We start from the raw sequence: 15,742 nt of genomic DNA, 5'->3' as shown, positions 1-15,742 counted from the left end.
CTTAAGACTTTCAGAAATTCATGAATGCACAATATTAGTGGCAAATGTGCTGAAATCACAAATTGAAGCACATTAGACTAGCATTCTCGCTCTAAGTGCTTCATGACAACTACCGTCGCATGCAAGCTGCCCATTAAAGAGCAGGTGCTGCTCCCTCAATGGGCAAGAGGAGAAGAAAGAAACTTTGAGAATTAATCACTTTATCCTTCCTCATCTTCCCCAGTAGCTAGGCAGTTGATGTAGAAATAATATTTTGACTTTAGACTTCATTATAGCTTGCTGCACTTGCTACAATGGCTTTCAGTGACTCATGACAGGAACACCCATTATCACATCTATACTTGCAACCTCTCACCATTTAAGAAATACTCTGAACATCTATTCCTCCTACTGAAATGGATAAGCTAGTAACAGCTTGCTAATGCGTGAATGACCAATTCATTCCCACGTTTGTTTTCTGCTTGTAAGTCATGGACAAGCCCTCATTTCTGGCCGTGGGCTTGTGGTGCAATGGAAGCCTGTCTGACTCCAGATCAAAAGATGGTGCGTTCAAACCACGTCAGGCTCACAACAGCTCAATTTCTACCTGATTCTGTGGCGTAATTGGTCAGTGCATTTGGCTGGCTGTTAACCAAAAGGTTGGTGGTTTGAAACCACCCAGGGCCAGAGTTCTCACTGTTCTCACTCCAGCCATTTTCTTTAGGATGGCACGGTGACTCAGTAGTTAGCACTGCTGCCTCACAGCACCAGGGACCCAGGTTCGATTCCATCCTTGGGCGACGGTCTGTGTGGAGTTTGCATATTCTCCCTGTGTCTGCGTGGGTTTCCTCCCACCATCCAAAGATGTGCAGATCAGGTGAATTGGCCATGCTAAATTGCCCATAGTGTTAGTCAGAGGGAAACAGGTTGGTGTGGACTTGTTGGGCCAAAGGGCCTGTTTCCTCATTGTAGGGAATCTAATTTAAGTCAATCTTTAATCCATGTCGGTACATTACAATGTGATTTCATTTTGCTAACCAATCTTTTGTGGGGGACCTTATCAAAAGTCTTCTGAAATTCCAAATATATCCATCCATTGACTCCCCTTTATCAATTTTGTTAGTAACTTCCTTAGTAAACTTAAACATATTTTTCCACCCACAAATCCATGCTGAATATGCCTGTTGAAATTGTTTTTCTCTGTGGCTATTCACATGTGAAAGAACTGAAACTAACATGTTCATTCTAAATGATGTGAGACTTAACAGACAATCCAGGTCTTTTTCAATATATAATTTCAGTTACATCATACTGTAAATGTTCACTATATATTCTATGTCTTCTGCTGAAGGAGCAGCACTCCAAAAGCTAGTGCTTCCAATTAAACCTGTTAGACTATAACCTGGTGTTGTGTGATTTTTAACTTTGTACACCCCGGTCCAGCATTTCCAAATCACAAATACCATCAGCTTTTAAAGAACACATTTAATGATCTGACGTATTATCTCTAGTTTCAAATGTAAGCATTGGCCATTGGTCATCTGTAATTGAAATCTTGAGAGACAAATGAACTCATCGTTTCAAAGGCAATCGTTGCTCACTCATATGTGGCGATAAAGTTTGTTGCTTTAAGTACTGGATTGGGTGTTTACTACTTTTGATCAGTGAGTTTATACATTTTTACTCTGCCCTTCTAACTGCTGAGAATACAAAGAACATGAATGCTCAATGCATTAGTTTATAATGATAAAAAGGAGCTAAAGCATTTGTAAGATCATTTCCACCTCTAACTATTTATATGCTCTCTGTTCTCAATAGGTGCCGTAGTTGCACGTGAACATGGGTTACCTTGTATTGTGAGTTGCAAAAATGCGACAAACTTATTGAAATCAGGTATGCACAGTAAGAGACCATTTCAAAGTCTGTTCTTCTCACTTCAGTTCCAAGCCACTGTCTTCGAGGACCTTACCAATCCTAGCGTAGTGCTAAAAGGCTATAAGATTATCAATCTTTGTCACCATTCCTTTTCACTACCCTAGTGCTCAGGAAATTTCCCAAGCCCAAGGCAAAGGAAGGTTGGCTTAAGGGAAAAAAAAGATCAACTTTTGTAAAATCCTCACAGCGTGAAATATTCATTGAAGGATTGGGGCAACATATCGGCTGAGTGGTACTTCACAGCACCAGGGACCTGGGTTTGATTGCACCTTTGGGTGACTGTGTGGAGTTGGCAAGTGCTCCCAGTGTCTGCAGTGCTTCCCTCCCACAGACCAAAGATGTGCAGGTTAGGTGGATTGTCCATGGGAAATGTGCAGGTTAGGTGGATTGGCCATAGAAAATGCGGGGTTACAAGGATATGGTGGATCTGGGTGGTATGTGGGCTTGATGGGTAGAATGGCCTGTTTCCACACCGTAGGGAGTCTTTGATTTGTGCACTTGAACTGATCAACCCGCCTTATGTTCCCATGTTCTGTAAATTAATGTTATTATGCTTGACTTCATAGATCACTGGTTAGTGACTTGCACCACTTCTGTCTTGCTATAACCTGTTTAACTTACTTGAGAAAGTATAAATGCACAGATGTGCAACACCAACCATGGTCCTTCTAACTGTACAATTCCCAGTACCATGCTTCATGTCAAATTAGACCAGTATGTTGTAGAATTGAAGCAAAAGAGTTCCCTCTGTACTCTTTTACCAGACATTAAGAGTACTCACTAATATTACACAGGGAAACACAGCCATCCCATTCCATGCAGCAGATAATGACCAGCCATCTGTTTTAGTGAGATCAGCATTGGGCTAAGTAATGAAAAAAGCACTAGAATAATTTTTCAGCTCTTCTTCAAATAGAGCCATTGGATCTTATGGGCCCACCTGAGAAACTAGATTTTAAGATGTCATCTAAAAGATGAAACTTCCAATAGCACTGCAGTTTTTGCAGGATAATATTGCAATGTCAGTCTGGATGTTACAATCAAATGTCTGGAATCGGCCTTGAATCCACAACTTTCTGACTCAGAGGCAGGAATGCTGAGCTAAGGATAAAATTATACCTAATGTTAGTTTTATGAAAGCTGGTCCCTTTAAGAGCTGGGTTCTCCCATCAGTACCCTTGAATCCTTGTGGTGCCTAAGTTGCATAACTTCTGTTCAAACAACATTTTGATTTAGACTCTGTTTATTTTTCTTTCTTTGGTTTTCGCTTTTTAGTTATTGTCACACTTTCCCTCAAGAGCAATGTTTGTTATTTAATATAATTGAACAAAAGAGCATTGTTTTACCCAGTGGGAGAGCTGGCTTGTGGGCAGGCATGTATTTAGAAGGGAAAGGAGGAAATTGGTGTTTGTGTTAAACTGTGGATTTACCACAAAACTTTGTAAATCTCTGTAGGTATTTTGCTAACACATGTGATTGTCAATATGTAAATGGTCCAATGGTCAAACTCACCATGTGGATTATTTTGAAGTGTGTTGGTGAGATGGTGCCATACAGAGCCATAGAGTCATAGAGATACACAGGATGGAAACTGACCATTTGGTCTAAGTCAGCCATGAAGACCAGATATTTTAATTTAATCTAGTCCCATTTGCCAGCACTTGGTCCATATCCCTCTAAACCCTTCAGATTTATATACCCATCCAGGTGCCTTTTAAATGTTGTAATTGTACCAGTCTCCACCACTTCCTTTGGCAGCTCATTCCATACATGTACCATCCTCTGCATGAAAAAGTTGCCCCTTAGGTCCCTTTTAAATCTTTCCCCTCTCACTTTAAGCCTATGCCCTTTAGTTCTGGACTCCTCCACCTCAGGGGAAAACACCTTGTCTATTTATCCTATCCATGCCCCTCATGATTTTATAATCCTCTATAAGGTCACCTCTCAGCCTCCGACACTCCAGGTAAAACAGCCCAGTCTATTCAGCTTCTCCTGATAGCTCAAACATTCCAACCCTGGCAACATCCTTGTAAATCATTTCTGAACCCTTTCAAATTTCACAACATCCTTCCTATAGCAGGGAGACCAGAATTGTATTCAGTATTCCAAAAGTGGCCTAACCAACGTCATGTACAGCTGCAACATGACCACCCAACCCCCAAACTCAATGCTCTGACTAATATAGGCAAGCTTTCTTCATGATCCTATCTATTTGTGACTCCACTTTCAAGGAACTTGTACTATGAATCCAAGTATTTCACTGGCAGTTTAGACCCATCAGGAATTTTAGCATCTATAAAAAATTTCATGTAACATTGAGACATAAAGTCATTTTCAAAATGTATGTAGTTCAAATGCAGTACTGTGTGTTGCAGGTCAACGTTTATCTCTTCCTTTAGGGATATGCTTTGCAGGAAGCAATCTACTATTTACACCTAACCTGGAAAACTCATATCAATGTAATTAGCTCTGTACCGTCTTCTGAAATAGACTAGCAACTCCCTCACTTATATTGGGAGCCACACAAACACTGGCTTTGCCTGTGAAAATGGCAATATGTAAACAAATGAAGACTATGTATCGTTTGAATAAACATATATTTGTTTTTCCCCTTCACAGGTGATACAGTGATTCTCAATGGGAGACAAGGATTTGTGCAAAAAGTTGAAGCAAACTGAAAATTTGAATGTATTGATAAGACAACATCACCTTTGTTTTCATGTTTCTAAGACTGCAGTTTTAAGTTAAATATAAATATTCACACAGTGAAGTATTTTTATACATAAATATAGAACAAACAGGAAGAAAGTTAGCCACCAGGATACATGAACACCAGCTAGCCACAAAAAGACACGGCCCTCTCTCTCTCATAGCCCTACACACGGATGAAAAAAACCCACTATTTCAACTGGGATAAAACATCTATCCTGGGACAGGCTAAGCAAAGACATGCCAGAGAATTCCTAGAGGCCTGGCACTCCAACCCAAGGCATCTAGATCTATATTTTTGTTTATGGCGATCTATCAACCCTTCAAAAAACGAACAGGAAATGACATCACCACAAACCCCAGGAACCCCATCCAGGAGAAAGATATAAATGGAAAGCAGGAGACAACAGCTTCGCTTCACTTGGAGGTCGCCACTGATGATGTTACCTAGCCAGGTAATGAAACGTCTAGATATCAAACCTTCAGCTCAGTGAGCAAACCTACACCCTAAACAGATTGAATGTGCAAAATCCTCACAGATAGTCACCTGAGAGTAGAATTGAACCAGGTTCCATGGTGCTGTGAGGCAGCTGTGCTAACCACTGAGCCACCATGTAACCCCAGTCATTTGCATTCTTCTGAATTCTACTTCCATCTGTACCCGACTGTATTGTTAGGGTTTTTAAAGGTTTGATTAAAATGAATTCAAAAAGACACATGCTCTTTGTAATAAAGTAAATCTGTTAGCTTAAACTACTTTGGATATATTCAACAAGCAAGTCTCACTGGCTTCTGCCATCAGGGACTTAGGTGACACTGTCTCTTGGAGATCTATCTCAATTTTCATGGGACTAGTCTGTGAACCCCAGTCCAATGGAGAAAGGTCCTCAAGCCCTGGGGAAATGTCCCCAATATCAATACTGTTCTAAAAATGATATTATGCTGTATTGCCATCTCTGAGTACTTTTCCCAGGCATTCCTCTGCTTGAAGGCCACAAACAAATCCAGGTGTTGCTGCAAAACAGACTGCTCCCAATTGCAGGGGAAGGTTATTGTTGTCACCTTCCAGCCAAAACAGACTACTTTTACATTAAGCCTGTTTTTCATGTATTTTCCTTCGATTTGTTATTGCCATGTCCAATTAATCCTTAACAGCTAACCTTTACTGAACTGCCTTGGTAATTATCAGTTTTGAACCTAACTCTACAACCGCACTCTAGCTTCTCACCCTCGCTTGGTCTTGATACTAAGACCTATTTATTTGACATTGGCTGTCTCAACCTTTCCCCTACTGACTGGAAACTTCTCCCTCTGAATGTACAGCCCTGTGTTTCCTAATGAGAGCAGAAAGTGCCAAAGAAACGGACGTGTGGAAAGAGAAGTGGAGTTAACCTTTCGTGTCCAATATGGCACTTCTTCCCTACTTGAAACATTACCTGTTTCTCAGTGTATCAATGATAGCAGGCCTACAGAATTTCTCCAGCAGGTTTTTTTTTCAAAACTTCGACATCCACAGTACTTTGCTTTTATTTCTATGTTACTGAATGCTGCTATCAAACCCTGCTGACAAGGGCAGCACAACTAGCTGGCATTTGGATCTTGCCCCAGCACATTCTCTGGACCATGATCTCTAACATCCAAGTTGTCACAACCCTCATCTCACAGAGTCATAGAGATGTACAGCATGGAAACAGACCCTTCGGTCCCACCCGTCCATACTGACTAGATATCCCAACCCTGTCTAGTCCCACCTGCCAGCACCCGGCCCATATCCCTCAAAACCCTTCCTATTCATATACCCATCCAAATGCCTCTTAAATGTTGCAATTGTACCAGCTTCCACCACTTCCTCTGCCAGCTCATTCAATACACGTATCATCCTCTGTGTGAAAAAGTTGCCCCTTAGGTCTCTTTTATATCTTTCCCCTCTCACTCTAAACCTATACCCTGTCTAGTTCTGCACTCCCCGACCTCAGGGAAAAGACTTTGTCTATTTATCCTATCCATGCCCCTCATAATTTTGTAAACCTCTGTAAGGTCACCCCTCAGCCTCCGGCGCTCCAGGAAAAACAGCCCCAGTCTGTTCAGTCTCTCCCTATAGCTCAAATCCTCCAACCCTGGCAACATCCTTGTGAATCTTTTCTGAACCCTCTCAAGTTTCACAGCATCCTTCCTTTAGGAAGGAGACCGGAATTACACACAATATTCCAACAGTGGCCTAACCAATGTCCTGTACAGCTGCAACATACTTCCTAATTCCTGTACTCAATACTCTGACCAATAAAGGAAAGCATACCAAATGCCTTCTTCACTATCCTATCTACCTGCGACTCCACTTCAAGGAGCTATGAACCTGCACTCCAAGGTCTCTTTGTTCAGCAACACTACCTAGGACCTTACCATTAAGTATATACATCCTGCTAAGATTTGCTTTCCCAAAGTGCAGCATCTCGCATTTATCTGAATTAAACTCCATCTGCTACTTCTCAGCCCATTGTCCGATCTGGTCAAGATCCTGTTGTAATCTGAGGTAAACTTCTTCGCTGTCCACTACACCTCCAATTTTGGTGTCATCTGCAAACTTACTAACTGTACCTCTTATGCTGCCCTGACTGGCCTCCAATCCTGTTGCAAATCACAGAATCACATGATTGTTACAGCCCACAAGGAGGCCATTCAGCCAGCCATATCTATGCTCGCTGTCCCAATGAGTGCACCTCATCCCTTTCTCCCAAACTCTGGCATAACCTTTCTTTTTCGATAATAGTTCAATTCATTCATAAGTGACTCAATTGAGCCTGCCCTTTCCATACTCAGAGGCAGCACATTCTAGATCCCACTCACTGCACCAAAACATTTCTCTTGATGTTTCCAATGCTTCTTTTACAAACATCTTAAATCCATGATCTCTAATGTCCAATGCCTGATCCATACCCTATCTTTCCGTGGATGGGAATAGTTCTTCCCCATTTCTCTAGACCCCTTCATCATATCTTCTCTCAACTTCCATTTCTCCAAGGAAGACAGTCCCAACTTTTCCAATCTACATAACCTTGCAAACAGTCTCATGAATTCCCTTTGCCTTTCCTTCACTCATTCATGGCACATAAGCACCATCTGAAAAAAGCTAACATTTATTGCCCATGCCAAATTGTCCTTGAGCCATTTTTTTTTAAACTCTGCTGTCCATGTGGTGTCAGTATACCCACATTGCTGTGGTAGAGAAGGCAGTGGGTGGAGTTGGGGAGGGCAATGGGAGATGAGGGGTCTTTCCAGGATTTTGAGTCGGTGAGAGTGACAGAATGGCAGTTCCGTTCAGGGCAATGTGTGACTTGGAGCAGAATCTGCAGTTGTTGTGTAGGTTTCGAAAGAGCAGAGCGGGTTATAAAAATGAATAACTGACAATCTATGAAGAAAAGGTGAATATGTATTGATAAAAAGTTCGGTCTCAGAGCCGTGTGATATTTTATGTAAAGTCAATAGGTATAAACATTCAGAATGTCTAACATATGAGTTTAATTTAAAGTTTCATTCTTAAAAACCAAACAATGTTTTTTGTGTCTGTATATGTAACTGTAACAGATTATTCTATAATTTTCATTGAGTCAATAAAGTTATACAACATGAAATTAGCCATCAACAGTTCAATGAATTATGCTTTATGTATCCCAGCTCTGCCAAGAGAATTATGTTGATAAACAATGACTGATGAACCGTGATAAGGTGTTGATGTTACTTACAAAATGCATCAGTGATCAAGGTATTGATGAGCAAGTGCTGCTTGAGAGCACTGTCAACAACACCTTCCATCATTTCATCAGTGATCAAGTGAGACAGTGATTAGCTCAATTGGAATTTTGTCTTAATTCCAACAGGAATTATCAGGAAATACCTCCACGTTATCGGATAGATACCAATTTTGTAACTCAGAACAGCTTGGCTAAGGGCATAGCTACCTTTGTAGTACAAGTCTTTAGCACTATAATGAGGGGGATGACTGGACCAGTTCTTAATGACATGTGGAATGAACTGGAAGGGCCAATAAACAAAATCTGTGATGATGAGGAACTGAAGTGGAGGTCGCGATGAAAAATCTACTTGGCATGTCTGGCTGAAAATGATTGAAAAGGTATCGCTCTTATCTTTTACACTGGCGTTTGATTGCTGTAATCAAATTCTTCACCAAATTAAATATTTTCAAATGAGGGGTGTTAGTGCCCTTCTGTATAACAAGAAAGCTTAATTTTTAAAATCCTCAACAATGTGTAAATGCAATTAGCGAAAACAATAGTGATTAATTTGATCTGGTGGTAGAGTGAGTTTTGTGGATGAGGCAAGCATGTAGTATAATGCTTTTTAATGCTGGGCAGCATGGTGGCACAGTGGTTAGCACTGCTGCCTCACAGTGCCAGAGACCCAGGTTCAATTCCTGCCTCAGGCGACTGTGTGGAATTTGCACATTCTCCCGGTGTCTGCGTGGGTTTCCTCTGGCGTCTCTGGTTTCCTCTCACAACGCAAAAATGTGCAGGTTAGGTGAATTAGCCATGATAAATTACCCGTAGTGTTAGATGAAGAGGTAAATGTAGGGGAATGGGTCGGTGTGGACTTGTTGGGCTAAAGGGCCTGTTTCCACACCGTAAGTAATCTAATCTATCTAAACGAGTGCAAATAAAGATTACAGAAACTCAATCTGCATTGGATGGAATTTATGCTTAAAACTCTTGCATCTTTTGCACTGGTCTGGCCAATTTCAGGCAAACAATGCTGAAGGTACAAATGCAAGATTGCAAAACATCCAGACCTTTAACTGGCTGCCCAAGTGTATGCAAATATTCATCTGGACACGGGTTTACTGAGTACAGACAGTGCCGTGATCTCTGGGCCTCTGCAGTATTTCAGACAATGGTGTTCATTTGGGGGAATCATTCCTTCATTCTTCCCTAAGCCGAAGGAGTGCAGCATGTTGCAGAAGTGAGGCTCACTTACAGCATTATCTGACCATTTCCACAAGTGTAAATGTCTTAACTTACTATTGTCAATCTTCAGAGAACATTATATTATGTCTCACGCTGAACAGTCATTCATTGGACAGCAGAATTAGCACAGATTTCAGTGCCACCTTTTCTCCAGACTGTCTACACATCCTTTTCCTGGGGCATGACAACTGAGGCAGGTTACTTGTGGTAGAGCTTTGTTCCTTGTCTTAGTACATTGAGTTGGGTAAAGGTTTGTAGCCGGTTGCCATTGTTGTGGCTATGTTCACTGAGCTGGGAAGTTGATTTGCAGACATTTCATCCCTGTCTCGGTGACAATTCCAGTGCATTGGAGCCTCCTGTGAACCGCTGTTTTGAACAAACTGTGTCTTTGTTTGGTTCCGTTCCTGCTGGTTCCGGTTGCTGGATCCGGTTGTTTGTTGTAGTGGCCGGTATATTGGGGTAATGTGTTTGTTGATGGAGTCTGTGGATGAGTGCCATGCGTGTAGAAATTCTCTGGCTGTCCTCTGCTTAGCTTGTCCTATGTAGCTTGTCCTGTGATTGTAATGTTGTCCCAGTCAAATTTGTGGTCTTTATCATCTGTATGTGTGGCTACTAGGGACGGACAGTCATGGCGTTTAGTGGCTAGTTGGTGTTCGTGGATGTGGATTACTAGTTGTCTGCCTCATTGTTCTATATAAAGTTTTGTGCAGCCTTTGCATGGAATCTTGTATGTCTCGGAACTGACAGCCAGACTTCTCTGACCACTCGGATTCATGACAGCCCATAAACAGACAGCCACGTTCAGACAACAACTCACCAAGACAACAGACCCTACACCCATCGTGTGCGAGGCACAATGCAGCAGCGCTTCACAGGAGGTTCCAAAGCACTGAAGATTTCACCTCGACAGGGAACGAGACAACCGTAAATCAACTTCCCAGCTCAGTGAACACACCCACAACTACGACAACTGGCACCAAACTACAAATCTTTATGCAAATCAATGTGCTAAGACAAGGGAACCAAAACTCTACCATAAGCAACCAGCCACAGTTGTGCAAGACAAATGTATTTTACAAGATTTTATGCAAAGACTGTACTATATAGGACAAACAGGCAGACAACTAGCAATCCGAATCCACGAACACCAACTCAAACACCATTAAACACCATGACCAAATGTCCGTAGTAGCCACACACATACATGACGAGGACCACAAATTCTACTTGGACACATAACATAGGACAAGCTAAACAGAGGACAGCCAGAGAATTTCTAGAAGCATGGCACTCAAACATGGACTCCATCAACAAACACATTATACCGGCCACTACAATGAACACAGGAGCTGGCAACTAGAAGCAGCAGAAACAGAACGAAATAAATTCAAGAAGACTCCATAGAGCAGTGCTTCAAGGAGACTCAATAGGAGGCTGCGATGCACTGAAGATGCCACCTGGACAGGCGACAAAACATTTGCAAGTCAACTTCCCAGCTCAGTGAACATACCCACAACTACATTAGCACAATGGATATTGGGGTTGTGGATATTGCTGACCCTTAAGTTGATTCCTCCTCTGAAGCTCCTTCCCAAATTTAAAATGAGGCACCATTTCCCCCTTTCCCCCTTGATTTCCTTTGCTATGTTTCATTCTTTTAACAGACACCCAGACACACTGGGGTTTTTCACTGATATCTTATCCTATGTTTTGGATTCATTTTCTTTACATCCCATCTCGAAGTAAAATGCAAGATTGTGAACATAGTCAGTTGAACGATGATGGGCCTGGAAACATTCGGACCTTAAAACTACCTGGAAAGGCAGGATATGAATGTGAATTATAAAAAGGGAACAATTTTGTTTTGCAATTGGGTGAACCTGCCAGCAGTGAATGACAGACAGCAAGACAACCAAGATTTACTGTTGAAAATGAAGAGACTGTCACAAATATGACAAAGATATCCTCATGTGGTGTTGTTTAATTTAGTACTGAATCTCTTGGTTGTGTACTTTTCCAATTGGAGATCTGCCAACTGGGAACTACCCTTATTTTTACAAAGTACTGGGTGTTTCCAAAACTTGTCCCAGATGATAATCATTTCTCTCTTGCAGAGCTTGCAAATGATTACAACACTAAGTTAGTATGAAACAAGTATGTCTGTTTACAGTATATTTGTAAGTATGAAATATCTGTAAGAAAAAACTTAGTATGTTTGTTTCACAAAGAGCCTGCATCTGTGTCAAAACAATCAAGTTAAAATGTGATCACTAAAATGTAGAAGGGCTTTACTGACTTGCTTCACAGCAACTGACTACAGAACCTCAGCTATTTCACGGTACATCATTCTGATTTAGTAGGTAATGGTTGTACAAGAAGCACCCTAATCGTGGGATCCAATTACATTGACAGCAACAATTAATATGCTTAATACTCAAAATATGACATAAATGTGCTAAGAATATAGGAACATGGAAACCTTGGAATATAAGAAAATCATTTAACTCAGTGAATTCTGGGTAATCCAAGATGGAGGACGGGCCAAAAAAGCAGAATGGTGTGTTGTTTCCCTGGTGCCGTGATCAAGGATGTCTCAAAGAGGGTGCAGAATGTTCTCACAGGGGAGAGGGGCCAACCAGAGGTCATTATCCACATTGGAACCAACGACATAGGAAGGGAAAAGATTGAGATTCTGAAGGGAGGTTACAGAGAGTCAGGCAGTGATTTAAAAAGGAGGTCCTCGAGTGTAGTACTACCTGGATTACTCCCGGTGCTACAAGCTAATGAGGGCAGGATTAGGAGGATAGAGCAGATGAATGCATGGCTGAGGAGCTGGTGTATGGGCGAAGGATTCACATTTTTGGATCAGTGGAATCTCTTCTGGGTAGAAGTGACTTGTACAAGAAGGACGGATTGCACCTAAATTGGAAGGGGACTAACGTACTGGCAGGGAAATTTGCTGGAGCTGCTCGGGAGGATTTAAACTAGTGGAGGGGGGGGGGGGGGGGGGGGGACCCAGGGAGACAGTGAGTAAAGAGATCAATCTGAGAGGGGTAAAGCTGAGAACAGAAGCGGGTCAAACAGTCAGGGCAGGCAGGGACAAGGTAGGACTAATAAATGCATTTATTTCAGTGCAAGGGGCCTGACAGGGAAGGCAGATGAACTCAGGGCACGGTTAGGAACATGGGACTGGGATATTATAGCAATTACGGAAACACAGCTCAGGGATGGGCAGGACTGGCAGCTTAATGTTCCAGGATACAAAAGCTATAGGAAGGATAGGCAAGAGAGGAGGGGGAATGGCATTTTTGACAAGGGATAGCAGAACAGCTGTGCTGAGGGAGGATATTCCCGGAAATACATCCAGGGAAGTTATTTGGGTGGAACTGAGAAATAAGAAAGGGATGATCACCTTATTGGGATTGTATTATAGACTCCCTAACAGAGGGAAATTGAGAAACAAATTTGTAAGGAGATCTCAGCTATCTGTAAGATTAATAGGGTGGTAATGGTAAGGGATTTTAACTTTCCAAACATAGACTGGGATTGCCATAGTGTTAAGGGTTTAGGTGGAGGGGAATTTGTTAAGTGTATACAAGACAATTTTCTGATTCAGTATGTGGATGTACCTACTGGAGAAGGTGCAAAGTTTGACCTACTCTTGGGAAATAAGGCAGGGCAGGTAACTGAGGTGTCAGTGGGGGAGCACTTTGGGGCCAGCGACCATAATTCTATTAGATTTAAAATAATGATGGAAAAGGATAGACAAGATCTAAAAGTTGAAGTTCTAAATTGGAGAAAGGCCAATTTTGACAGTATTGGGGAATATCTTTCGAAAGCTGATTGGGGACAGGTATTCGCAGGTAAAGGGACAGCTGGAAAATGGGAAGCCTTCAGAAATGAGATAACGAGAATCCAGAAAAAATATACTTCTGTCAGGGTGAAAGGGAAGACTGGTAGGTATAGGGAATGCTGGATGACTAAAGAAATTGAGGGTTTGGTAAAGAAAAAGTAGGAAGCATATGTCAGGTACAGACAGGATAGATCGAGTGATCCTTAGAAGAGTATAAAGAGAGTAGGAGTATACTTAAGAGGGAAATCAGGAGGGCAAAACGGGGACATGAGATATCTTTGGCAAATACGGTTAAGGAGAATCCAAAGAGTTTTTTCAAATACATTAAGGACAAAAGGAGAACTCAGGAGAGAATTGGGCCCCTCAAACATCAGCAAGGCAGCCTTTGTGTGGAGCTGCAGAAAATGCGGGAGATACGAAATGAGTACTTTGCATCAGTATTTACTGTGGAAACGGATATGGAAGATATAAATGGTAGGAAATAGATGGTGACATCTTGCAAAATGTCCATATTACAGAGGAGGAAGTGCTGGATGTCTTGAAATGCATAAAGGTGGATAAATCCCAGGACCTGTTCAGGTATACCCTAGAGTTCTGTGGGAAGCTAGAGAAGTGATTGCTGGGCCTCTTGCTGAGACATTTGTATCATCGATAGTCACAGGTGAGGTGCCAGAAGACTGAAGGTTGGCAAATGTGGTGCCACTTTTTAAGAAGGGCAGTAAAGACAAGCCAGGGAACTATAGATCAGTGTCCCTGATATCAATGGTGGGCAGATTGTTGTAGTGAATCCTGAGGGACAGGATGTACATGTATTTAGAAAGGCAAGGACTGATTAGGGATAGTCAACATGGCTTTGTGCATGGGAAATCATGTCTCACAAACTTGATTGAGTTTTTTGAAGAAGTAACAAAGAGGATTGATAAGGGCAGAGCGGTAGATGTGATCTATGTGGATTTCAGTAAGGCGTTCAACAAGATTCTCCATGGGAGACTGGTTAGTAAGGTTAGATCTCATGGAATACGGGGAGAACACACTGCTGTTCCTGAGTGTTGGTGGTGGAAGGAGTGGATGTTTGTGAATGTGGTGTCATTCAGTAAGTGGGGAATATTCCATCACACTCCTGACTTGTACCTTGTAGATAGTGGATAGGTTTTGGGGAGTCAGGAGGTTAGTTACTCACTGCTGGATTCCTAGTGTCTGACCTGCTCTTCCCATTAGATTGCAAACGGATGGATCTGTGACAGACAGTTCTTTATTCCTGAGGTTAATTTGATTCTGATGGAGTGAACTCAAGAGGATCGCCAGGCACCCAGCACCAACAATGATTTAGGAGCCAAACCCGTTGCCATACTATTACAAATAGAAAGCCAGGAAGTAAAAACCACTGAAGTTCTCAACTTTCATTTTTACATTTTACACAAGATGAAGTAGATGGTTGAGCAATGTACATGGGATTAAAATAGAGGCTAAAATACCATTTCTACAAACAAAAAACATTACTGTTTTAAAGAAATGTAGAATTTCTTATCATCGTGGAAGCATTTGGCTTTCAAAAAAATATAACATTGCACTTCCAGGGCCAGTTAGACTAACCAGCAGTATTGTGAACTCAGTGTACTCTTAAAAACGCAGCTACATGTTATTCAACAAGGAATAACTTTTTCAATGCTTTTGCAGCACAGCTAACGGCATGACTAAAGCTAACACCCGTTCAATGATTTGCAATTGACTACAGTCTGGAGGGAGTGAACATTCACTGTGGAGGAGCTGGTACTGACAGTGACCTTTGGATTTCGTCATGTAATGTACAAGTCCCGACTTCAGAAGCAGCTGTCAGTTTTAGATGAGAAGCGGTGATGAATGCTAACAGATCGTAGTACTGCAAAACTTAAACAACTGCTTCATGGGTGAAAGATAATATTTCCTTTGACTGCAGCCAACCATGCTGGAAGATAGAGCTAATGATTCCCTCCAAGCTACCACTTGGAAGGAGTTTTTGCTAAACTTAAACAGATTTACAGTGATAACAGACCAGCACAACCTGAAAGGAAGTTGTCAGGTCTGGCAGCTCCAGCACTGTTTTTGGAAGTGATTAGAATGTGTAGGGGATCCTAGAAACTCATCTTAAATATGGAGGAAGAGCTGGAACAGAATAAAGATGAAGGCTTGTATCGGGATTGGTTTTCCAGCAGCAGAATTATTTTCACAGGGTATCAGAAGAGAAGGTTTTTTTACAACAAGAAACTACAATGGGGCAACAAAAACAGAAATTGCAGTGAACACTCAGCAG

General features: G+C 41.8%; 1 protein-coding gene across 2 annotated transcripts in view; it reads left to right on the top strand.

The window, feature by feature from the left end:
- The window catches only part of LOC132823883 (uncharacterized phosphotransferase YvkC-like), a 165,886-nt gene extending 157,634 nt beyond the window's left edge, over nt 1-8,252 (top strand). For both annotated transcript variants that reach the window (XM_060837975.1, XM_060837976.1), the window contains 2 exons: nt 1,798-1,872; nt 4,534-8,252. In XM_060837975.1, the coding sequence (XP_060693958.1) occupies nt 1,798-1,872; nt 4,534-4,592 (134 nt within the window). In that variant the 3' untranslated portion in view covers nt 4,593-8,252. The remainder of the gene's footprint in view (nt 1-1,797; nt 1,873-4,533) is intronic.
- The last annotated feature ends 7,490 nt before the right edge of the window (nt 8,253-15,742 follow it).

This window comes from Hemiscyllium ocellatum, chromosome 17 (assembly GCF_020745735.1).
Source record: "Hemiscyllium ocellatum isolate sHemOce1 chromosome 17, sHemOce1.pat.X.cur, whole genome shotgun sequence".
Classification (NCBI taxonomy): domain Eukaryota; kingdom Metazoa; phylum Chordata; class Chondrichthyes; order Orectolobiformes; family Hemiscylliidae; genus Hemiscyllium; species Hemiscyllium ocellatum.
Note: the sequence above shows the minus strand (reverse complement) of the source record. Positions and strands in the feature narration are given on the sequence as shown.